This window comes from Takifugu rubripes, chromosome 5 (assembly GCF_901000725.2).
Source record: "Takifugu rubripes chromosome 5, fTakRub1.2, whole genome shotgun sequence".
In the NCBI taxonomy this organism is placed as follows: Eukaryota; Metazoa; Chordata; class Actinopteri; order Tetraodontiformes; family Tetraodontidae; genus Takifugu; species Takifugu rubripes.
The window spans coordinates 14272183-14297182 of NC_042289.1; the positions used below are offsets into that span (position 1 = coordinate 14272183).

General features: G+C 54.7%; 3 protein-coding genes across 3 annotated transcripts in view; all 3 read right to left on the minus strand.

Moving 5' to 3' along the window:
- Positions 1–2425, minus strand: part of LOC115250010 (uncharacterized) — a 3702-nt gene extending 1277 nt beyond the window's left edge. The window contains exons 1-7 of the mRNA XM_029836858.1: positions 2032–2425; positions 1716–1940; positions 1361–1498; positions 1122–1270; positions 589–752; positions 403–510; positions 1–122 (exon numbers count right to left, since the gene is read on the minus strand). The exon at positions 1–122 is cut by the window's left edge and continues 10 nt beyond it. Coding sequence (XP_029692718.1) covers positions 1–122; positions 403–510; positions 589–752; positions 1122–1251 — 524 coding nt within the window. The 5' untranslated portion in view covers positions 1252–1270; positions 1361–1498; positions 1716–1940; positions 2032–2425. The remainder of the gene's footprint in view (positions 123–402; positions 511–588; positions 753–1121; positions 1271–1360; positions 1499–1715; positions 1941–2031) is intronic.
- Positions 2426–2814: 389 nt separating this feature from the next.
- Positions 2815–7309, minus strand: psmd3 (proteasome 26S subunit, non-ATPase 3). Its single transcript, XM_029836539.1, has 13 exons — positions 7190–7309; positions 6951–7118; positions 5987–6177; positions 5736–5876; positions 5497–5633; positions 5204–5394; positions 5018–5121; positions 4122–4236; positions 3890–4009; positions 3417–3520; positions 3194–3349; positions 3071–3121; positions 2815–3003 (listed from the first exon to the last, which is right to left on the minus strand). The coding sequence occupies exons 2-13, from the start codon at positions 7111–7113 to the stop codon at positions 2926–2928; spliced, it is 1551 nt and encodes a 516-aa protein (XP_029692399.1). The 5' UTR covers positions 7114–7118; positions 7190–7309; the 3' UTR covers positions 2815–2925.
- A 4253-nt stretch (positions 7310–11562) lies between these two features.
- On the minus strand, positions 11563–21561 carry LOC101072544 (serine/threonine-protein kinase WNK4-like). The gene is given in 24 exon segments (XM_029836712.1): positions 11563–11968; positions 12110–12146; positions 12348–12436; positions 12526–12728; positions 12886–13465; positions 13694–13736; positions 13823–14029; positions 14909–15169; positions 15500–15786; positions 15863–15973; positions 16155–16206; positions 16406–16558; positions 16634–16750; positions 16821–17156; positions 17158–17408; positions 17482–17620; positions 17698–17904; positions 17976–18195; positions 18257–18345; positions 18413–18570; positions 18650–18870; positions 19588–19760; positions 20659–21070; positions 21363–21561. Coding segments are annotated over 23 exon segments (4344 nt in total). The 5' UTR covers positions 20998–21070; positions 21363–21561; the 3' UTR covers positions 11563–11897.
- Positions 21562–25000: the final 3439 nt, after the last annotated feature.

Consider the following 25000-nt stretch of genomic DNA (forward strand, 5'->3'; position numbering starts at 1 on the left):
TGCGTCACCAGGTCTCTGAGGGTGACCTTCAGGTCCATCAATCCATCCACTCTTTCAGACAAAACGCCCAGCAGCTTCTGGAACATCTGACAGCCCACCAACATACGGCTCACACAGATGTCCTGAGGGCGACAGGAAGTGACATCAGCAGGTGGTTCCCACTTCAACTAACACATATGGTCATGTGACCATTCTGTCATGACAGCGACTGTGGCCCCGCCCACTCTGCTGAGGCAGGATGGTTCTGGAGCCCACACACACACACACACACACACACACGCACACACACACGCACACACGCACGCACACACGCACACACGCACACACACACGCACACACACACACACACACACACACACACACACACGCACACACACAGAAGGCCTCTGACCGTAGACTGACCAGGGTGAACTGTTCGGACGGCGGTTTGAGCAGCGGGGCGACGGGGAGCCCCAGTGACAGCGACATCACCTGCAGGTTGGTGGGCTGGGCGGAGTCCAGAGTCAGACCCTGAGGGAAGGGGGAGGAGTTAACGAGGGAGAGCCAATCAGAGAGGAGCTGAAGCAGCCAACCAGATGTTTCCTTCACCTTGGTGCTGATGGCGGCGGCGTGGGCGACGGGGATGTCTCTGAGGATCTTCTGCACCAGCGTCCTGGCTCGCTCGGCCACATCGGTGAGGTCCGGTGTCGGTTCGGGGGGACCCACAGGAGCTGATTGGACCACGAACAGGAAGTACTGCAGCAGGAGGAGCACTGAGGACAGAAACAAGAGCTCATTGGCGTCCAGTCAGGCCTCACTTCAGCAGCCACAGGTTCCACCAGGGTCACCACAGAACCCGTCTGACTGGGTCCGTGGGTGTACAGAACCAGGCTGTCATGTTCTGGGGCGGCTTCGCTTCGTTTCGGTCCTGAAACTCCCTCAACATCAAAAAATCTGAAGCATTCATGTTGTGCTGGCAACAGCCTGCAGCCACGACCGGAGCAGAACCAGGAGCTGGTTCTGAACCAGGAGCTGGTTCTGCTCCGGTCGGTACCACACACAACCCGGCCCCCGTGATGCCGAGCCCAGCCCAGCCAGGTGAGAGCTCTCTCCCCTGCGCCGCTTCACGACGTTGCTCTTACCTGTCAGGTCGGTCATGTCTGTCTGTCCGTGCGCGTGTCCTTCCCTCAGGAGAATCTCCCGGTTCTTCTCCCGCGACCATTTTATACGGACGTCTTCTCGACACGCACGGGTTTTCCCAGCGCGCGTCATCTGCGTTGCGTCATGGGACCTCAAACACACCTTTATTTCATCACTGGACCGAGATCAGAACCACAGAACCACAGCCAGAGCGGTTCGGCTCCAGCGGTTCTGGACACACCTGGACAGGTGAGCGCGTCATCACAGCAGCGGCCAAAGCTTCACCTGGACCTTTCTGATTGGCCAGTTGCCCACCGACACGCGCAGGCGGTTAGGGTTAGTCAGTAGTCAGAGTCAGTAATAAAAGTCGGACTTCCTCCTGTTAATCCCGCAGATGGAATAATCCAGATTAGTCACATCAGGAAAAATCACCGCGAGTTTCACAACCATGCGTCAATTTGGTGGATAATAATGATGTTACAATATGTCAATCATGTGTGTGTGTGTGTGTGTGTGTGTGTGTGTGTGTGTGTGTGTGTGTGTGTGTGTGTGTGTGTGTGTGAGTGAAACGCCGAAGGAAGGAGGCCACGAGCCACCTGAGGAGCTTCAACCAGGACGGGGACAACTGCTTTCCAGGATGGCGGTCTGTCCACTAGGGGGCACCAAACACGCAGGGGTCCCCCAGGTTGCCTGTGAGAAGGTTCCTGGTATGTTAGAGGGCAGCTGGAGAGGATCATCAGCCTTGATCCCGACCACCTGATCCGGATCTGTGATCCTCCGGAGGAGCACTGCAGCGATTCATGACGAAGCACTTTTGAGAACTGCAGGCGACAAACGTGCTGACTCAGACGTTGACGTGTGTGAGGATCACAGCTCAGCCTGAACAAGCTGCTGGGAAGTTTCCACACTTACACACACATCCTGTTTCACTAATCCAAACCAGAACCACCAGCACCCCCGGCTCTGCCTGTTCCCTGAAGAGTGGGCTGACGGAGGTGGCTGCCATCAACACCCTGCCTGGATGTTCTGGTGGCTCCTCAGCACCTCACCTTTGTGCTTCTGCTGTCCCGTCAAACATCACCAGCCACCAGAGGGCGCTCTAAGCGGTGTCCGTGCTCCGCCCCTTGTGTCAAGTGTGCACCAGATGTGAATTGTGTCAGCTAGGTATCCCACAATGCACCTCACCTCAGCGAGCGACAGCAGCAACGGTGGAATGTTGGTTCATCCAGGAGGGAAGTTCAGAAGTTCATCTGAGTCCTGCTGCTACAGGCCCACGATGCTGGGGGGGCATGATCACCTGACAGGCTGCTGTCACCCTGCTGCCCCCCCACCCAGCCCCCCATCAGCAGGAGGGTCCCCCCCCACATGAGCCTGGTCCTGCTCCAGGTTTCTTCCTGTTAAAGGGGAGTTTTCCTGCCTCTGGAGCTGGTTGGGGGTCAGGCCCTGCTGGGATTGTGGAGCGGCCCCAGAGACAGTTTGATGGTCAGGTCAAGATCGATTGGTCGAGACCTTCACACGTACTGAGGAACACCACGAGTGAGGATGAATGTACCCTATTTAGTGCACTATTTAGAGTACAGCCGATGCTCCCTCACTGCTACGTGTTGACGGCGCGACGCCGTTTGAAGCTGCGTTGTCAGTTTGTTGGCGAGCAGCTCTCACCTGAGCACTACATTACCCACAAACCCACAGACGTGAAAACAAAAGGAAGTTTTATTATTGACACAAAAGAGAAGAGCTCCGGGGAACAGCATGAAGCAGGGAATTCTGGGTAACAACAGCACAGTGCTCGATGGACGTGGGACATTAAGGGAAGCTGTCGTCATCATCTTCAGCCATCTCTTTGGCGAACTCCAGGTCCTGCTGCTCCCGTTCCCGACGCTCCTGAAGGCACCAAACACAACGGTCAGACGGACTCCGACTCACAGGAAGTGCTCGTCCTCCTCATTACCTCTGCTGATTCCAGGTCTTTGTTGTACGCCTTCGGAGGAAACCTCATGGCCTGCAGGGGGAGACGGGGAGCCGGTCAGACGGCGTGGACGCACGTGCACGTGCGCGCGCGAACGAGCGTTACCTTCACAGACATGTTGTGGATATCCAGGCAGAAGGAGATTCTCTGGTGGAAGGCCAGCTGAGGCTCTCTGGTGCCGTAGATGTCCATGGTCTCCTTGGACTGGACAAAGCCCTTCTCATGGTTGATGCTGGCCTCAATCACGCCATCGCGGATGGCCTGGACACACGACCACATCAGGCCGACTCCAACACAGCAGCCGAGAGACGCGTACAACGGCCGTTACCTTGGCAACGATGAATTCAGCATCCTCAGGACTGTCCAGCTGCAGCTTCTGAGCGATGTCGGCCAGAGAGATACGAGAGTACGACAGGCTGATCATGCGCACCCCTGAGAGAGAGACGCACACGCACGCACGCACACACACACACGGTCCCTTTGAATGACAGCGAGGGTTTGATGTGAAGACGATGAGGTGTATAAACCTCGTAGCAGCAGCAAGGTGATCAAACACTCAGAGGGAACTCTCACGCGTTCCCTCCTCGGCCTCACACACTCACGCGTTCCCTCCTCGGCCTCACACACACACACACACTCACGCATTCCCTCCTCGGCCTCACACACACACACGCGTTCCCTCCTCGGCCTCACACACTCACGCGTTCCCTCCTCGGCCTCACACACACACGTGTTCCCTCCTCGGCCTCACACACACACGCGCGTTCCCTCCTCGGCCTCACACACTCATGTGCAGCTCACCAGTTTTGATGACGTTGTGTCTCAGGCGAATGATGAGTGTGTACGTCCCATCAGTCTGGAACTTCTCCCCAAACTGCTCCAGCACCTGGTTAAACTTTGATAGGTTACCTGTTCTCACCGCTGCACGCACACACACACACACACACACACACACACACACACACACACACACGTATATTGAGGTACTGAGGTGAAGCATGTGTAATACAGCCAGCTGGAAGGCCAAACTGACCCTGAGTCAGCAGGAAGTAGGGCATGAGGGATCTTTTGAGTGACGGCTGTCTGAACTGGAGTCTGTCAGGAATCTCCCCCAGTAAAAGCTCCACCACGATCAGCAGCTTGTGGACCTGAAAGAGGAGCACAGGAGTCCACCGAAGGCCTGCCACCATACATCCATGTTCTCTTACGTATCAAATTTTACCACGCAGAAAAAAGTAAATCTATACTTAGCAAATAAAATAGCAAAATAACAATTTACTAAACAAAACATATTTTTTCTTTAACAACTAACTAGATACAGACATATCACAGCTGTATCCCTCAAATGTGAGTGTAAAAATGAAATAAGGCATAACTACATACGACAAGGCTAATTATTTTCATATAAACACGTATTTCTGGGCAATGGGAAGCCCCGCCTTCGCCCTAAAGGGAAGCCCCGCCTTCGCCCTAAACGGAAGCCCCGCCTTCGCCCTAAACGGAAGCCCCGCCTTCGTCCTAAAGGGAAGCCCCGCCTTCGTCCTAAACGGAAGCCCCGCCTTCGCCCTAAACGGAAGCCCCGCCTTCGTCCTAAAGGGAAGCCCCGCCTTCGTCCTAAACGGAAGCCCCGCCTTCGTCCTAAACGGAAGCCCCGCCTTCCCATATGTGCACATTGTGGTGACGTGTATCCACATACAGGAAGTGTGAGCACCAGGACTCATCAGTGCTAGCTGCTAGCCTAGCGGTGGAGGGAAACAGCGCTCTACGTTTTCGGTGCCAACTGGACGATGTTTGTTCTCTCTCCTTCTACCCAGAAGGTTTCTGCAGTTCTGAAGGAATTCTAAGTGTCCTGAAAGAAACATCTGCCAAAGGCACCGTGTGTGTGTGTGTGCGTGCATGTGTGCGCGCGTGCGTGTGTGTGTTGCACACCGTCTGTTTGAAGCCCACAGCAGTGTGTTGAGGAGCTTTCCTCAGAGCGTTGGTCAAAGTCCTGCGAGCTTCAGAGTACTCCAACTGGATCGCCTTAATACGACCTGTGGGTCACATGACACGGCGGGTCAGAAAACACCCCAGGCACCTCTTCCTGAAACACCTGCTGCACAGGTGTGCTCTCACCTGTGTAGTACAGGTATCGGGCCCATTCGTTGTTGTTGGCCAGCTCAGGGAACACTGATTTAGACACCAGCTTCTCCGCCTGGTCGTACAGGTTGAAGTGCAGGTAGTTCCTCAGGAGCAGGTTGACGAGCACAGCCTGACCATCGGCGTCGTGGCGCAGCGTCGCCGTGCGGAGACGAGTGTGGAGGAAGCTGAAATCCCACAGTAACGCGTGAGGAGAGCTACCAGCGGTGATGAGAACGACAACACGAAACACCAGGGAGTGGTGCAGCTACAGGTGAAGCCCTGCACACCTGCGGATGGTGTCGAACTGGTTCAGGAACTCGTAGACTCGGGCGTGATAATAATAACACTTAGCAGCTACCAGGTCCAGAGCTCTGCGGTTCTTGGAGCCAATTTTCTGCAGCAGATCATCTGACACTTTCTGAGCCTGTAGAGAACACACACACACGCGCACGCACACGCACACACACACAGTTATGGTTCACAACCCTAAAGCAGAGGGTGTGAGGTGTGTGGGGCCCAGACTGACCTCCGTGTATCTCTTATTGTTGGTCAGGTGCACCACCAGCAGCAGCTGCAGGTAAGCCTCCACCTCCGGCAGCAGAGGGGCCGAGGCTGCTTTTCCTGTCCTGGGACGAAACTGGACGTCTCCGTCGGCCATCTCCATCGGCTGGTCCCGAAGACGTACAGAAAGCCACAGTCAGAGCGCGGCGGCGAGTGTTCGGCCCAGGCGGCGCCAATGCCAATGCCAAAAATAAGAAACGGCAGAGGAACACTCACCTCCTCCAGGAAGCTGAGCAGGAAGTCCCTGGTGGTGCTGTTGTTGGTGAAGAAGCCACAGATGGTTTTATTCACAACATTAGTGTTGAGGCGGCGGCTGGTGGAGGGTAAGGCCCGTAGAGCACGGAGGACGAAGCGCGGCTCCTTCCCAGACACCGCCTTCTCGATCTGCTTCACGTGCTCCTTGATATCTGCGGAGCGCCAGAGGAGTGCACGGTCAGGAAGGCCGCACAGGAAGTGGAAATCCTTCACGCTTCAAAATAAACAAACCACTGAAAAGAAAAGAGACCCACGTGGCTGCAATGCTCAGAGGACACCCCTGGCCCGGCCAGGTCAAAGGTCAGGCCCAGTTACCTTCTGTCCCGAGGGTGGGAGTCCGCAGACAGGTGGACTAAAGGTTCGACTAGATTTCCTGGATTTGGAAAATAGTTCGAAGCGCATTTTTGTCCCGGCCCAGCTGTTCTGATTTAGAGCTCATATTTTCACGGGTGAGGACATAAAGCCATGCCGAGAACAGAACCCGTCCCGGGCTGCATCAGCCTGCAGATTCCACCCGTTCCTTTGCCAGTTAAATCACCAACTTTGGCTGCAGCTCAGTCAGAGGACCAAACTTTGGAAATGGGGCTTGTGGCAAGAGAGGCGCCGGGATGAATACAGAGCCCTTGAGCAAGCAACCGAACCCGCACCGAGCACTTCGCCCTCGGTGGAAGTAACAATAGATCACCTCTCTATATGTTCATCAGGTTTAACAAATCACTAGACCCGTGTTGGTGTCCAATCTGCTAAATGTATCAGATCTGTGTTTACATTAGCGCTAACGCTAGCTAGCTAGCTACAGCAGACCTGCTAACTCACGCTAACATCCTGCGCTAAGAACCCGGCCCACAGAGATCCAGCTCCAATGATCCGGGACCGGAATGTCTCTGCGATTTGACAACAACGTCTGATATTTGGTGGGGTTTACCGTCCAGGGTGACACTATCCAGCTCTCCGGGCAGCTTAGCGGCGCTAGCCGTCTCCTCCTCCGGCATCTCCACATCCTGCGGGGCGGTCTCCTTTGACTTCTCGGCTTTGGACTCGCGGTCCCGACCCGCTTTGTCCCTCCGCTTCGCTGCAGTCTCCTTCATGATGTCTGGAAGACAAAGCGCCGAGAGTCAGAGAGGAATCAGAACTTCCAGCAGGTTCTGGTCCCCCAACACGAACCTTTTGCTCCGACAATGACTGGCAACTATTTTCACCTGCAGTGCATTGTGGGATATCCCAGACAGTAAAAGCCGACGAGGAGAAATAATCTATCTCAGATAAATCGATTGAGCCCCAGGATGAGATTTTCACCAAATCCACCAAATAAACACTTACCTAATTATTTAATTCGATGTACATTTTACATACTTGGAATGTTTTACTTGCGTGTCATGATGTCACGTTACTTGACAGGCGGTGTTTGTTTGCTTGTTGAATGTAACAAATAACTCAAACGGTTGTGAATGAATTTTAATGTAAATTTCAAGAAATGTTGACAATGGGCCAAGGAACGTCCCATCAAATGTTGGCATTGCTCTTACTTCTATAGGGACTTTGACTACTAACTGCCAAGGCATTGGCACTCTACTCTGTTGTGTAACTTTGCATTACTGCTGCATATATCTGTACTATACCATAGTATACTATACTGCGTTTCCCCCCTTAAAGGAAGACCAAGTGTTTCTGTCCAGACAGGACCTGCTGGATCACCCTCAGTAAGATCACAGAGATGGGAGTACGCTGTTCAGGTGGGGCAGGCGGTCTTTAAGGCTGTCCAGACTGCTTTGATGTGTCTGAATACACACACAGATACAGATACATCTCATCACCTCCATCCGAGTGTGACGCAGTGGGCCAGGCCGTGGGCCCTGGGCCGTGGGCCCTGGGCCGTGGGCCCTGGGCCGTGGGCCAGGCCGTGGGCCCTGGGCCGTGGGCCGTGGGCCAGGCTGTGGGCCAGGCCGTGGGCCGTGGGCCAGGCCGTGGGCCGTGGGCCGTGGGCCAGGCCGTGGGCCCTGGGCCGTGGGCCGTGGGCCAGGCCGTGGGCCCTGGGCCGTGGGCCAGGCTGTGGGCCAGGCTGTGGGCCAGGCCGTGGGCCGTGGGCCAGGCCGTGGGCCAGGCCGTGGGCCAGGCTGTGGGCTGTGGGCCAGGCCGTGGGCCCTGGGCCGTGGGCCAGGCTGTGGGCCAGGCCGTGGGCCGTGGGCCAGGCCGTGGGCCCTGGGCCGTGGGCTGTGGGCCAGGCCGTGGGCTGGGCCGTGGGCCCTGGGCCGTGGGCTGTGGGCCAGGCCGTGGGCTGGGCCGTGGGCCAGGCCGTGGGCCCTGGGCCGTGGGCCAGGCTGTGGGCCAGGCCGTGGGCCCTGGGCCGTGGGCTGTGGGCCAGGCCGTGGGCTGGGCCGTGGGCCAGGCCGTGGGCCCTGGGCCGTGGGCCAGGCTGTGGGCCAGGCCGTGGGCCGTGGGCCAGGCCGTGGGCCAGGCCGTGGGCCGTGGGCCAAGCCGTGGGCCCTGGGCCAGGCCGTGGGCTGGGCCGTGGGCCAGGCCGTGGGCCCTGGGCCGTGGGCCAGGCTGTGGGCCCTGGGCCGTGGGCCAGGCTGTGGGCCAGGCCGTGGGCCGTGGGCCAGGCCGTGGGCCGTGGGCCAAGCCGTGGGCCCTGGGCCAGGCCGTGGGCCCTGGGCCAGGCCGTGGGCCGTGGGCCAAGCCGTGGGCCCTGGGCCAGGTTGTGGGCCAGGCCGTGGGCCCTGGGCCAGGCCGTGGGCCAAGCCGTGGGCCCTGGGCCAAGCCGTGGGCCCTGGGCCGTGGGCCGTGGGCCAGGCCGTGGGCCAAGCCGTGGGCCCTGGGCCAGGCCGTGGGCCGTGGGCCAGGACGTGGGCCCACGGGCCAGGCCCTGGGCCAGGCCGTGGGCCAGGCCGTGGGCCAGGACGTGGGCCAGGCCGTGGGCCAGGACGTGGGCCAGGCCGTGGGCCAGGCCGTGGGCCAGGCCGTGGGCCAGGCCGTGGGCCAGGACGTGGGCCAGGCCGTGGGCCAGATTGGCCACTGGCGGACAACTGCAGGCATTCACCAAAAACCTTTAACCCAAATATATAATAAAGTTTAATTTAAACTTCTACACAACAAAAAGTAGGATTACAAAGTAGAAAAGAGACCAACAATATAGAGCCAAACATGTCCAACAGCAGCGTCCGTCCGGTCTGCTTCCTCCACCCCAACGTGACCCCCGGAGCGTCACCTGCCTCAGGCATCTTCATGATCAAAGCCCCGTGGCTTTGATCTCCTCATCACAGGGGGGGTCCCTGTAAAATCCATGATCCATGATCCCACTCAACCATCGAACTGCCCTAAAATAGTTTCAGACTTTTATAGAGCTCAGTTTGGGGTCAATTATTCCTGGTGCTGGAGACATGAATCAATGCTGCGATACATGAAAATCAGTTCTAATAATCAGGTCATTTTGATCAGACAAATCTCTGATTCTGGTTCCAGATGATCTTTCAGAAATCTGACAACAGAAGCAAAGACGGACGAAAGAACAGAGTTAAGGAGGAACATCTGAAAATGGAGGTCAAATGGGAGGAGACGCGCTGGCCTAGACCCTGGACTGGTCTAGGTCCTCTAGACCCTGAACTGGTCTAGTTCCTCTAGACCCTGGACTGGTCTAGGTCCTCTAGACCCTGAACTGGTCTAGTTCCTCTAGATCCTGGACTGGTCTAGTTCCTCTAGATCCTGGACTGGTCTAGTTCCTCTAGACCCTGAACTGGTCTAGTTCCTCTAGATCCTGGACTGATCTAGTTCCTCTAGATCAGGGGTCGGCAACCCAAAATGTTGAAAGAGCCATATTGGACCAAAAAAACAAGAAACAAATCTGTCTGGAGCCGCAAAAAATTAAAAGCCTTATAATGAAGGCAACACAGGCGGTAAGTGTCTATATTAGCTGTATTAGCCTACTTTCCAAATGGTAAATAGGCCACAAATACATAATGAGCATTCATGATTGTAGCTACAACGGTCCAATGAAATAATGGCCACGCATCATACAGATGTCTTTTGAAAAGAACCCTACAAGTGACCTATCAAAGGAAACATACATAAAGAACAATACATTTTTAAGCCATTTCAACAATAACGAATTGAGACATTAAATGAAATTATGACCATTTTAAAAATGTAAAATAAATATTGACTGAATTTTTCAATTAACATGTCTCTCAGACAGTTACAATGATGAAATGTTTATTTTCCTGCCGCGCATCCTGGAGAGAATGACGCCCCATGTGACCACTCTGCTGTACGATGGCGCTTTAAGGTTAACTTCCATTATCGTGGGATGTTGAAAACTTTAAGAATGTTTGTCACGTTTTTCTCCTACAAAAATTATATTAAAACAATTTCCATTTTCATATTTTTGAAAAAGCTCCAGGGAGCCACTAGGGCGGCGCCAAAGAGCCGCATGCGGCTCCAGAGCCGCGGGTTGCCGACCCCTGCTCTAGATCCTGGACTGGTCTAGGTCTTCTAGACCCTGGACTGGTCTAGTTCCTCTAGACCCTGAACTGGTCTAGGTCCTCTAGACCCTGAACTGGTCTAGGTCCTCTAGACCCTGGACTGGTCTAGTTCCTCTAGATCCTGGACTGGTCTAGGTCTTCTAGACCCTGGACTGGTCTAGTTCCTCTAGACCCTGAACTGGTCTAGGTCCTCTAGACCCTGAACTGGTCTAGGTCCTCTAGACCCTGGACTGGTCTAGTTCCTCTAGATCCTGGACTGGTCTAGGTCTTCTAGACCCTGGACTGGTCTAGTTCCTCTAATTTTTATAAAGTCCTCCAAGGGCCATACTATTACGAACACATACCTAGGGATGCAAAAAAAGACTAAAAAAAAAGTCTATAACCACTGTGTTACCAAGTCTCATGATTGCTGCATTTGAGTTTGAATTATTTATTTAGCACACATGCATATAAAATCACCAAAAAAATAGAATAAAATGACAAGTAAAATATGTTTTCATGATCATACAAAACAATAAAAAGAGGTGCAGAGTCGAGGCAAGAGACCCGTAAGGGCCTGTTCGAGGCCTCTACTCACAAAAACTGCAATACAACAAGATAATCAAGAAAATAAATGAAGAAAGATAAAGACAATAATAATAACAACTAGAAAGCACTCGGAGAGCGCAGACCTCCGCCAAGCGCAACAATTCCTGGCATATTGTGATTTCCACCATAAATATTAGTCCCACATATACTTTGACTACATATTTAGATTCCTTGACCATAAAAAACATACCGTTACCCACTGGAATCATAACAATATATGTCTTAGTTAAGTAGTTATTCACGAAAAAAAATTCACGCTTTGAAACAATTTTACTTGGTCCGGCGCGAGCGCCTCAGCGGCGGCTACGAGGCGCGTTCACGAACTCTCCTTCGGCGTCAGGTTTCAGCTTCGTGGCTATTAATTCACTCATCTGTTTTATCTCAGAAAACGGGAAAATATTTCATCTTGTTACGAAAGAAATTTCAGGATACGAAAGGCAAAAATACGCTACCGCTGCTACTCGCAGCTCGCGGAGTTTAGCGAACGGTCCCACTGTATAAGTGCACATATAAAATATAAAAATCTTATTGCGTTGCGGGCCGGTAGAAATGGTCTCGTAGGCCGTATACGGCCCGGAGGCCGGGGGTTCCCCACCCCTGCTCTAGACCCTGGACTGGTCTAGTTCCTCTAGACCCTGGACTGGTCTAGGTCCTCTAGACCCTAGACTGGTCTAGGTCCTCTAGACCCTGGACTGGTCTAGGTCCTCTAAATCCTGAACTGGTCTACTTCCTCTAGACCCTGGACTGGTCTAGTTCCTCTAGACCCTGGACTGTCTAGTTCCTCTAGACCCTGGACTGGTCTAGGTCCTCTAGACCCTGGACTGGTCTAGGTCCTCTAAATCCTGAACTGGTCTACTTCCTCTAGACCCTGGACTGGTCTAGGTCTTCTAGACCCTGGACTGGTCTAGGTCTTCTAGACCCTGGACTGGTCTAGGTCCTCTAGACCCTGGACTGGTCTAGTCACACGTGGGTGCGGTCCGGCCTCCAGAACAGATGATGGCAGCAAATGTATCAAGGTCATCCTCCTCATCATCTTCATGGTCCTCCTCAGCTTCTGTCTTACTGGAAGAGAAGATCAGACCTCATGGAAACGTCTCTTAATTCAATAAACAGTAAATTTGAAACACCTGAGAAGCTGCAGTGAGATCGTTAAACAAAGGAAAGATCATTTATGCTAAGCTTTAGGACCTGGATATCTGGACCTGGATATCTGGACCTGGATATCTGGACTCCAGACGGAGGCCGATGTGAGAGCTCACCATGGAGTTGTGCTTAGGGGCAAAGGTCACGCCCCTCCGTGCCCGCCCCGGTGATCCGCTGCTGCTGGCTGGACTCTTCCTCATGATGCCTGAGCACAAACAGCACCTGTGTGTTAGCGTTAGCAGTCGCGCTGTGGGCAGTGAGTGTCGTGGTTCTACTGCTGCGTTGGCCTCCCACCTGCAGGGGGCAGCACATCCAGCCTTTGCAGGCTGTTTTTTCGAGGAGGGTAGTTTCCTGTCTTGGAGAGGCGGCGCTGGCGCTGGTTCAACATGGCAGCAGGGGAGACGATGCCAGGGGGAGGGACTTTCCCCATCCTCCGGTACAGATCTTCAATCTCTTGTTTTTGATTGGCCTGCAGGTTTTGCACCTCCGCCAGGTGTCTGACATGAGAGAAGACGTTGGACTTGAACTCCTGGACTGCTTTGATATGGTGAAATGAGTTTGGTTAACTAAATGGAAACCATTGAATATTCCCGATCAAATATGAAGCAAAATAAGTCATAAGACATCGTGAATCGCACCGCCGGTGCTGGTCACCTTTCACGGAGCTCGTGGAGCTCCGCCCACATCTCCTCAAGGTCGCTGTCGGATTCCTCAGAACTAATTAAAGGTGCTGAGCGGTTCCACCACTGGTTGAACTGGTTGTTTGTGGCCGAGCCGTCAGCAGAGCCCTCCCCCGCCTCTTCCTCCCTCCTGTCCTGCTGCTCCACTCTCTGGTTGTCATGGTAACCCAGAAGATGCCCGGGAGATGGAACAGAGGTGATGCTGCCCCCTGTTTGGCCTTGTTCCTCGGCGCTGCTCTCAGAGCTCTCTGATTGGCTGGAAGCTGGAGGCGAGTGGGGAATGGGCATCACCTGATGGGGAGGGCGTGGGTGGCTGTGGTCAGTGGGCGGGGCTTTAAAGGGTGTCACCTGATGGGGAGGGCGTGGGTGGCTGTGGTCAGTGGGCGGGGCTTTAAAGGGTGTCACCTGATGGGGAGGGCGTGGGTGGCTGTGGTCAGTGGGCGGGGCTTTAAAGGGTGTCACCTGATGGGGAGGGCGTGGGTGGCTGTGGTCAGTGGGCGGGGCTTTAAAGGGTGTCACCTGGAACCGACCAACAGTGAAGTCTTTTTGCTTCCCTGAAAGACACAGAAGAAAAGAACTTTATGCGCAGTGGCTGCAGTAACAGCTGCTCCTGAAGGCATCACCAGATTGGGACTCTTCCACCCATCCTTTCCCCCCCAGTAGTGAACACAGCCCAGCCGGGGGCATTTGGATGCCTTGCTCAGGGGCACCCCAGCACCCCATGACCCAACATGGACTCCACACTGTCATGGATATCCGGCATGACTGAGGTGTTTCCTTACCCTCGGGCCCAGGTGACAGTGGGGGGGGGCTGGAGGAGGTCACCTAATCAAAACACAATAAGATACGAAACAGATGAAACAAACTAGCTAAAATGTATCAAAAATAACTAAATTAATAAAGATTCTTACTCTGTGTGGAGCTGAATCCTCTTCTTTCACACCACTGGCTTCACTGGGAGTACTGGGTCCAGTCGGGGGGGGCAGGTTCTGTAAACAAGACACACTGAACTGGGTCAAAGTCCCCGCAGAACCACAGAAACCCACGACGGACAGCACAAACACTTCCTCACCATGGGGGGGCAGTGATGAGCTCTCCTTTCTCTGGTGACTGGGGGTCTGGAATGAACGCATGAACGAACGAACGCATGAACGAATGAACGCATGAACGAACGAATGCATGAACGAATGAACGAATGAACGAACGCATGAACGAACGAACGAACGAACGAACGAACGAATGAACGAACGAACGAATGAACGAATGAACGAATGAACGAATGAACGAATGAACGCATGAACGAACGAACGCACGAACGAATGAACGCATGAACGAATGAACGCATGAACGAATGAACGCATGAACGAATGAACGCATGAACGAACGAACGAATGAACGAACGCATGAACGAATGAACGAATGAACGAATGAACGAATGAACGCATGAACGAATGAACGAATGAACGCATGAACGCATGAACGCATGAACGAATGAACGAATGAACGAATGAACGCATGAACGAACGAACGAATGAACGAACGAACGCATGAACGAATGAACGAATGAACGAATGAACGCATGAACGAATGAACGCATGAACGAATGAACGCATGAACGAACGAACGAATGAACGAACGCATGAACGAATGAACGAATGAACGAATGAACGCATGAACGAACGAACGAATGAACGAATGAACGCATGAACGAATGAACGAATGAACGCATGAACGAACGAACGAATGAACGAACGCATGAACGAATGAACGAATGAACGAACGAACGCATGAACGAACGAACGCATGAACGAATGAACGCATGAACGAATGAACGAATGAACGAACGAACGCATGAACGAATGAACGAATGAACGAATGAACGCATGAACGAATGAACGAATGAATGAACGAACGCATGAACGAATGAACGAATGAACGAATGAACGAATGAACGAATGAATGAATAACTTCTACACGGGTAAGGTCTCCTGTCCTACCTGGGTGGTGCCCAGTGCCCAATGGGGCAACGCTTCCTGCCTGCTGGGGGTGGGGGCTGTCTGAGGTATGGGGGCACTGTAGGGTGGATAAGGGGAGAATGGCCCAGAGAAGGAGGTGGGACTGGTTGGGTCAAAGGTAGAACCCAGAGATGGAGACAGAGGTGGAGAGAGGGTAGCCTGGGGGGGGGGCGCATGTGGGAGATGGAGACTGGGGGAGGAAACCCTGGTTAGAGGTTCCTGGTGGAGGCCTGAAGGAGTGAGCAACACTCACGGCTAGAGAAATAGCATTAGCCAGAGAGAAGAGGGGCGGGGGCCAGAGTGGAGGAGCAGGAGGAGGGGGAGGAGGAGGAGGAGGAGGAGGAGGAGGAGGAGGAGCAGGAGGCGGAGGAGGGGGAGGGGGAGGAGCAGGAGGAGGAGCAGGAGGCGGGGGAGGAGCAGGAGGAGGGGGGAGGAGCAGGAGGCGGGGGAGGAGCAGGAGGCGGGGGGAGGAGCAGGAGGAGGGGGAGGAGGAGGGGGAGGAGCAGGAGGAGGAGCAGGAGCAGGAGGAGGGGGAGGAGCAGGAGGAGGGGGAGGAGCAGGAGGAGGGGGAGGGGGAGGAGCAGGAGGCGGGGGAGGAGCAGGAGGAGGGGGAGGGGGAGGAGGAGGGGGAGGAGCAGGAGGAGGAGCAGGAGCAGGAGGAGCAGGAGCAGGAGGAGGAGCAGGAGCAGGAGGAGGAGGAGGGCCTGGAGATTGTCTGAGGAGGGAAGGGTTACTGAGGACTCGTGGCAGGTTGTTGGTGGGAGGTGCCACAGTGAGGGGAGCCTGAGGGGGGAGGAGGAGCAGCGATGGGGGTGCAGAGTCCTGGAGCTGGAGGGGTTCTGTGGTCTGGTGGCCTGAAGCTGCAATGATACATTTGAGGTATTTTAAATGTGGTTCAGCATGATTCTTTTATGTGTGCAGACATTATTGATGCACCTGTGGAGGAGTGGAAGGACTGAGACCTCAGGGGTCTCACGGGGGGCGTGGCTTCAGAGTCAATGTAGAAATCTGCTGCCTTCAGCTGGGAGGAGTCGGAATCTGCGATGTCTGAAACAAACAAATGAACTGACCAATCAGACGTGAGGCGTGTAGATAAAAAGGGAACAAGTGTCTTTCTCAGACCAGGAATCAGAGCGTTAGCAGCTATGCTACCTCCTGAGGACACCAGAACGTGGTTTTAATCCAGGCAGAAGTCAACCCTGAATCATCATTTAGGTTTTGTTCTTACCAGGAAGTGAAGAGGAAGATGAAGTTCTGGTCAGACCTGTGGAGGACGGTGTCTGGAGAAACAGCAAAATCAAGTTGACAAGCATCATGAAGGTGTTCTTCATCCAGGTAACCATCACCCGTCACCCATCCAGGTCGAGCTCTCGGACCTGGACCAGCGCCTGGACAGGAGCTCACTGAACGGGTCACATGTGACGCACGGGCTGGCCCAGTGAGCTCGCATCAAGGCTAGCATCTAGCACGTGTTCTCACTGCGGCCTCCGACGCCGTCGGCGAGTCTGGCTCTGCGACCAGAGCGCCGTCGGGCTGCTGTTGGGGCATCATAGACTCCGCCCTCTGGATGATGTCATTCATGCGAGCAATGAAGCCCCCCCGCTCAGCTGGCAGGATGAAGTCTCTGTGGACCTGGAGACAGAAGAAGGTCAGGTGAAGGTGACTGAAGCACATCTGGGAGCCGATGATCCGGCTGAGGTGCTTCACCATCACGGAGGCAATGTCGTCCGGACCGTCGCCATCCAGGTCGAACTTGAATGTCACAACCTTGTTGTCGTGAGTCTGGAGCTGGCACTCCACCACACGGTCCAGCAGGTGGGACACCTGGGGCAGAGACACGCCCCTTCAGCCCGTCTGCTGTGTTCTGGCATGTTGAGGTGCGTCTCCACGTTACCCCTGTGATCCTCAGACGGGACCTTGCTCTCCTCTTGAACTGCTTGGGAGCCCGAGGGCTCAGGTCCCGGGGGGCCTTCTCTGACGGGCCGTCGGTGCCGTCGCTCAGACCGGAGGTCACGTCCGAGGCGCAGCTGCACGTCAGCAGAAGGTGAGGACACAAAGGGCGGAGCTTCCTGAATGTTACCTTCGTTACCTGTCGGCGGGGGAGGAGAAGCCGGAGGCCGAGGCCGGGGCCCGGCCCTCCGCGCGCTGGGAGACCGCGATGCTCTGCAGGGGGCAAACGTGGCGTCACCCACACACTCTGTCCCCGTGTTATTGATCTTTCATTCATTGATCCCATCACTTTGCCGACTGCTCTGATTGGACGACAGCAGGCCGGCGTGCATGATGGAGCAACCGACCGTAGGGAAGCGCAGGAAGGGCAGGGGGGGACCTGTGGACGGAGGCCAGGTCCCCGGAGGGGCTGGAGCCGGCTGGGGACGGGGGCTGTCCTGGGCCACGGGAGCAGGGCTGAGCGGGACGGCGTTTGAGGGCGCAGTTTCAGGCGTGTCCAGTGCGCCTGAGCTGCTGTCCGCCCCCCCGGACACTAGAGAGGGAGAGAACATTTTTCATCCGTCTCCATATGTTGGATCATCTGAGACACATGGTGGGGTCGTGACCTTTGGCTCGCGACCTGGCTTTGGACACACTGTCGTCTTCATTGGCCTCCATCCTCCTGGACGTGTCGCTGGTCCCAGGATCCATTGGGCTGCTGAGGGACGACACCACTGACGATGTGCCCGGCGCCGTGGGCGTGGCCTGTGTGGAGCCAGGACCAGATGTGATTGGCTGGTACACGAGCAGCTTAATCCATCCATGGGAACCATTTCACTCACCTGATTGGTCAGGATCTCAGCAGCTGGAGCACATGTGGAGGAGGTTGGGTTTGGACGGGCGGGTTGGGTGGTTTTGGGGGCGTGGTCGGGCCCACCGTCCTTCAGGTGCTGCTGTTTCTCCCGATGATGCTTTATGGCTGTCACTCGGTGCCTGATCGCCTTGGCAACCAACTTGTAGTCGGCCTCGCTCAGAAAGCCGAGCACCACCTGCCAGAGGAGACACGGTGGCACTCTGATGTGACTGCGTGCTGAGGTCATGGGCGGAGGAGCACCAGTACCATTTCCTGGGCCACCTCCTCGGGGACGTCTTTGTAGATCTCGAACAGGAACTCGATGGCGTTGTGATCTTTATATTTGCCGTGAAGCTTCTTGTTGTGGCCCATCCGGAGCCAGAGCTTCAGAGCTGACTTCGAGCCATCGTCGTCCTCAGCCAGGTCCACACGGACCCCCAGCTGCTCCCGAAAGAACCGGTGATCCAGCAGATCCTGAATGGTGAACCTGCGGATGAAGACCAAGACCTGAGCTGAGCGCCAGCGTGAGGGTGCGTGGCGTCTGCTACCTCTCGCAGCTCCTGGTCCGGATGCAGCCTTCGATGATCTCCTTCAGCTCAGGAACCTTCACTTTATAGAAGCTGTCTGGTTTGGTTCCCTGAGGAGGAGAGGCACAGTCAGACAGCTACAGGTACAGGAACAGGCAGCAGACGCTCGGGCCTCACGCTGGTAACTTTCCGGTAGATCTGAGCAGCGTTCCGGCACTCGGAATATGGGTACTCAGACGTCGCCATCTCCAGGATGCACATGCCAAAGGCATAAACATCCACGGCTTCATCGTACTTCTCCTCGTACATCTCCGGAGCCATGAACTCTGGGGTTCCTGACAACAACAAGCAGCCCAGCAGGAAACGCTCAGCAACAGAACCACCGACGCCCCAACATCTGCCACCGCTTCATACCGATGACGCTCTTCACGAACGAGGCCTTCTTGAGCGTGGCCAGGCCCAGGTCTCCGATCTTTACCGACGCACTCGGCCCAGTGATGAAGATGTTGTCGCACTTGAGGTCTCGGTGCAGGATGGGGGGGCGGCGTGAGTGCAGGAACTGCAGCCCCTTCAGGATCTGGAAACTCCAACGCTGCAGCAGCTTCAGCTTCATCTGGCGGAACCTGCGGAGGTACCTGGACACAAGGACTGTGGTCACATTCTGCCTGGACCAGGACCAGAACTGCCCCTCACACAGGTCCCAGAAGCACCCCCACTGTGGAGCACATCTCGGGACAGGGACAGGGGACAGGGGACAGGGACGGGGACAGGGGACAGGGACGGGGACGGGGACAGGGACGGGGACGGGGGACAGGGACGGGGACGGGGACAGGGGACGGGGACAGGGGACAGGGGACGGGGACAGGGGACGGGGACAGGGACGGGGACGGGGACGGGGACAGGGACAGGGGGCAGGGACAGGGACGGGGACAGGGACGGGGACAGGGGCAGGGACGGGGACGGGGACAGGGACAGGGGGCAGGGACAGGGACAGGGACAGGGACAGGGGGCAGGGACAGGGACGGGGACAGGGACGGGGACGGGGACAGGGGCGGGGACGGGGGACGGGGACAGGGGACAGGGACAGGGACAGGGGACAGGGACAGGGACGGGGACAGGGACGGGGACGGGGACAGGGGCGGGGACGGGGACAGGGGCGGGGACGGGGGACGGGGACAGGGGACAGGGACAGGGACAGGGGACAGGGGCGGGGACGGGGACAGGGACGGGGGACGGGGACGGGGACAGGGACAGGGGCGGGGACGGGGGACAGGGACAGGGGACAGGGGGCAGGGACAGGGGACAGGGGACAGGGACGGGGACAGGGACATGGTCTCTGCACGTGGACTCACGTCTTCAGGGTTCCAGACGTCATGAGCTCTGTCACCAGGATGGTGCACTTGTGACCCCTGACTGACGACTTCCAGGAGTCGAAGAACCGCACGATGTTGGGATGCTGCAGAGCTTTCAGCATCTCCACCTCCTCGTTGAACCTCCGGCGCTCCGCCCTGTTCAGCCGAAACGTCTGCAACACCATGGATCAGCCCCATCAATAAAGCGATCATCTACTCATCAAATCCAGACTGGAGGTAAGATAAGGTAGAGGGGCGAGTCAAGACAGGAAGTCAGAGAGGAATAATAAATAAATAATACATGAATAACAAATTAAAGATGAATAACTCAGTGACCTTCACTGAGTCCCCGCCCCCCATGTTGACAACCACAACAGTTTTCTCCTGAGAACCATAAACACAACACGTGACGGTTATCACAGACCCCATTCAGGGTGTGTGTGTGTGTGTGTGTGTGTGTGTGTGTGTGTGTGTGTGTGTGTGTTATCACCATGAACCAGCAGCCTTTGGCCCCATCAGATACTGTGTACAGCAACAGCAAACAGCTGAGTCACCATTAATGCCCCCCCTCCCGGTCCTGGGCTCATATCAGATGCCCCCTGCTGGTTGGCTGCAGTACAGAGCTCATTAGCCCCTCCCCCTCGACATGAGCAGTCTGGTGGAGGACGAGTAGAGTCAACTGGACTGAATGTGAAAGAATGTTCTGCTGCTGGCCTGGTGTTAGCCTGGTGTTAGCCTGGTGCTAGCACCAGCCCGTGCTGCCCCGTGCTAACAGCTGCCCCGTGCTAACACCAGCCCCGTGCTAACACCAGCCCCGTGCTAGCACCACTAGCACTGGTTACATGACTGAAGGAGACGATCTAAACTACAAAGAACATCGATTCTACATTGAAGTACCAAATAAACACCAATCGCACCTCCTGACACAAACGCACAGTTTGACAGGACAAACCAACAAATGTGCTTCACTAGCTACAACAACAACACACTAATATTAATCAGGCAGCACTTTGGACTCCTAATAACCCTGAACTTCCTTCTGAGACACACCCTGATTCCGTGAACACACACCTGCAGCTCACACCAGGCCACCTCCACGGTGGTCTCGGTGTCCAGGCCTCGGTAGACCGTCTTGAAGGACCCTCGGCCAATCTCGATGTTGAATTTGAGGAACCGTCCATCGGGGGAGGACGCCACCGCCTGCATCTCCTCCTCATCACGGTCCTGCTCCTTTTTGCTTGGTTGCCAGGGTAACCGGCCCCCGCTGGAGCGGGAGAACACGTCAGCGGCCTCTTCCCCTGATTCCGAACTGGGGTCCCGATGGTGGCCCAGTTCCGGAGCGTGGACCGGAGGGTCCGGGACCGTAGGCTCCTCCCCCTCGCCGTCCTGCTCAGCAGCGCGGGGCAGCATCCTTCTCATCGGCCGTGTTGAAGGTCAATGTTTTCAGACTCGGTCACATGACAGCTCAGCTCATCTGTTCAACCTGTCAATCAATCAATCAATCAATCACTGGAAGGAGGGTGGTTTCCGTGGCAACCGCAAGCTCTGCATGAAGGGTTATCAACAAGTGATCCATTGACAATAAAAATAAACACCAGTGACTTAAAGTGTTATTAACTTTTTTATGCTTTTTCTTTATGACCTAACTTCCTGTTGAAGGCTTATTTGGCACAAATTATTAGCTGCAATCAATAAACTGTTCGTAAATAAATACACACGCGTGTCGGCTTGAATATTATGATAGTTTGATTTTTGTGCGCATGAGGGTGACTTACCAGGCTCTGGTCCGGGCTCTGGTCCAGGCTCTGGTCCGGGCTCTGGTCCGTGCTCTGGTCCGGGCTCTGGTCCGGGCTCTGGTCCGGGATCTGGTCCGGGATCTGGTCCAGACTCTGGTCCGGGCTCTGGTCCAGGGTCTGGATCCTCGTAGACAGGAAGGGTTGGAGTGTGTGTGAGAGCACCTCTGCACACTGAACAGAACGCCTTATCAGCCCGGAACAGACGGACCGGGCAACAGGCCACGCCCCCTGACACCTGTCACCTTGCCCGTGGAAACATGTGATGTTGTCATGGTGACGTCACCAGTCAAATCTTTGTACTTTTGTAATTCCTGGTCACATGACCCAAACACCATCCGGTCATTCATGGCTGTTTTCTTCTGCTGTTCTGACGGAACAACAACAACAACAACAACAACAACAACAACAAGAACAGAAGCAGCACGGCCTCAGGGAGGGGGTCCAAGAGCGCCCCCTCCAGTTCACCAGTAAATATCAGATGGTCCAGTCAGATGAAACCAGTTTTCTCTAAATAACCTGTCGGCAGTTTCTCTGACAGTGTTACCGTGTCTGTTCGGCAGAGGGCGCTGTTCTCTCGCTACAACTGTATTTTAATACAAGAGACTTTTAAAGATGATAAAATGAGAATAACCGTGACACTAAACATAAACAACAATAATAATACAGGATGTTTATATGGTGTCATATGTGTAGAAGTGCTGTAGAACACACTCATTTCTCCCAGAACTGGCAACAGCGCCGCCACAGTAGTTAGCCTGCAGGCTAATCAGGCTAATCCAGGATAATCAATATTTCTGGGCTACAGGCCTCAGCCTGCTTCTGTGCATTAGGACCGCATGGGAACAGGGATCAAACCCACAACCTTCTGGCCCAGAGGCCACTGAGGTCTTCTGAACATCTCTCATCACATCTGAGTGACGACATCAGCCACCAGCTAGCTGCCCCGTTAGCCGCCAGCTAGCTGCCCCGTTAGCCGCCAACTAGCTGCCCCGTTAGCCGCCAGCTAGCTGCTCCGTTAGCCGCCAGCTAGCTGCCCCGTTAGCCGCCAGCTAGCTGCTCCGTTAGCCGCCAGCTAGCTGCCCCGTTAGCCGCCAGCAGCTGCTTGATGGACTTTGAGAAGATTTCCTGTTATTTATGAAAAGAATAAGTGACCCTAACAGATGGTTTAAGAATGACCTTATATGGTAATAACCCATGTTTATTGTCTCCACGCTTCATCTTCGCTCCTCATCTGCTTTTCCGCAGTGACCACACCCCCTTAAATTATTGATTATGTAAAATGAGATGGAGCTGAGTCAGATCTTTTAGAGGAATCTCAGATCTCGATCCTTCATGTTCCTTTGGCCAACGTTACCACGACAACGCTGCTCTCAGCCAGAAAAAGCAGCAAAAATGAAGGAGCGAGAAGCTTCTTTGTTCCTGTCTCCAAAAATAGAAAAGTTCCTTCAAATAAAGCAGAACTGAATGAAGATGTTTTTATTGAGGTGTTTGACCGTGGTGAGGTGTTTGAACCGTAAACATCAGTAAACTTTGGAACCCTGTTTAATCTGGTCAGTAGAACTTAATTAAGTAGCTTAATTAAGTTCTACTGACCAGAGTAGTAACTTAATTAAGTAGCTTAATTAAGTAGATTAAGTAGCTGTGGAACATCGAAGGCATGCACGGGAACAATCCGGGACACATCCATGACGTCATCATGCGGAGACTCGTGCCATCACATCATTTACATAGAAAAGAGCTCAGAGATATAAAAATACAAACATCAGCAGCTTTCAGACAAAGAGCATTCTCTGTTCAACAGGCACCAAGACAAAGTCCTAAAAGTTGACGTGATTCAGGCGTCCATGGGGGGGGGGGGGGGGGGGTGAAGAAACGTTCCTGATTTTAAAAAAGGGTGAATTCTAAATTTAAACAGGATTCTCTGCTGCTCCCGTCGGTGGGAACAGAAGCTGCATGTTCCTGTCCAACATGGAGACACTTTAATACTGTAAAGAGGAGCGAGCATTCCAGCTGAGCTCCAGATGTTGCATGACGATAAAAAGAGGCATGCTGCAGGTGTGGGCGGAGCCAGTGTGGGTCTGGCCTCACCTGGCACCACCATGCTTCCTGGTGCTAACGCTAGCCTGGTGCTTCCTGGTGCTAACGCTAGCCTGGTGCTTCCTGGTGCGAATGCTAGCCTGGTGCTTCCTGGTGCTAACGCTAGCCTGGTGCTTCCTGGTGCTAACGCTAGCCTGGTGCTTCCTGGTGCTAACGCTAGCCACACCTGATCCGTTTCCCAGGTGAGTGAAGCAACGACATCGATAACAACATCCAAAGCAACAACAGGAGCAGTAAAATTGGTGAAGCTTCAAACTGTGATGTTGCTAAAGAGTGAATACTGTAAACATGCAGAGGAGTCGCGGCACTCCTGAACACGTTGGTGTTTGGCACAACACTGGAAACTGGACCGGGCCCAGTCCTGGGTCAGGCCCATTCCAGACGTGGAAAATCATTTAACATTGTGAGGCTGTTGGAAACAGTTACACAAATCCACCTCACAAACACAAATTATAAAAGATGATAACAAACTGTCACATCAGCAGGCAAAATGCTAAATAGTTTAGGGAGTTCAGGGTCTGTAAAAGAGCCGGACACGCCAGCGTCTGTGGTGAGTTCAGGGTCTGTAAAAGAGCCGGACACGCCAGCGTCTGTGGTGAGTTCAGGGTCTGTAAAAGAGCCGGACACGCCAGCGGCTGTGGTGAGTTCAGGGTCTGTAAAACAGCCGGACACGCCAGCGTCTGTGGTGAGTTCAGGGTCTGTAAAACAGCCGGACACGCCAGCGTCTGTGGTGAGTTCAGGGTCTGTAAAAGAGCCGGACACGCCAGCGTCTGTGGTGAGTTCAGGGTCTGTAAAAGAGCCGGACACGCCAGCGTCTGTGGTGAGTTCAGGGTCTGTAAAACAGCCGGACAGTTCAGCGTCTGTGGTGAGTTCAGGGTCTGTAAAACAGCCGGACAGTTCAGCATCTGTGGTGAGTTCAGGGTCTGTAAAACAGCCGGACAGTTCAGCGTCTGTGGTGAGTTCAGGGTCTGTAAAACAGCCGGACAGTTCAGCGTCTGTGGTGAGTTCAGGGTCTGTAAAACAGCCGGACAGTCCAGCGTCTGTGGTGAGTCCAGTGTCTGTGGTGAGTCCAGCATCTGTGGTGAGTTCAGGGTCTGTGGTGAGTCCAGCGTCTGTGGTGAGTTCAGGGTCTGTGGTGAGTCCAGCGTCTGTAAAACAGCCGGACACTCCAGCGTCTGTGGTGAGTTCAGGGTCTGTGGTGAGTTCAGGGTCTGTAAAACAGCCGGACACTCCAGCGTCTGTGGTGAGTTCAGGGTCTGTGGTGAGTTCAGGGTCTGTGGTGAGTTCAGGATCTGTAAAACAGCCGGACAGTTCAGCGTCTGTGGTGAGTCCAGCGTCTGTGGTGAGTTCAGGGTCTGTAAAACAGCCGGACAGTTCAGCGTCTGTGGTGAGTCCAGCGTCTGTGGTGAGTTCAGGGTCTGTGGTGAGTCCAGCGTCTGTGGTGAGTCCAGCGTCTGTGGTGAGTTCAGGGTCTGTGGTGAGTTCAGGATCTGTGGTGAGTCCAGCGTCTGTGGTGAGTT

What these genes read in the sequence shown, in the direction of transcription:
- psmd3 (XM_029836539.1), bottom strand. Translation starts at nt 7,113, where the DNA reads ATGAAGGAGACTGCAGCGAAGCGGAGGGACAAAGCGGGTCGGGACCGC. An exon ending in CAGTTCGACACCATCCGCAG is followed by an intron (nt 5,395 to 5,496) that starts GTGTGCAGGGCT and finishes GTGGGATTTCAG; the next exon opens with CTTCCTCCACACTCGTCTCC. An exon ending in CTGTGGGCTTCAAACAGACG is followed by an intron (nt 4,237 to 5,017) that starts GTGTGCAACACA and finishes CTCCTCTTTCAG; the next exon opens with GTCCACAAGCTGCTGATCGT.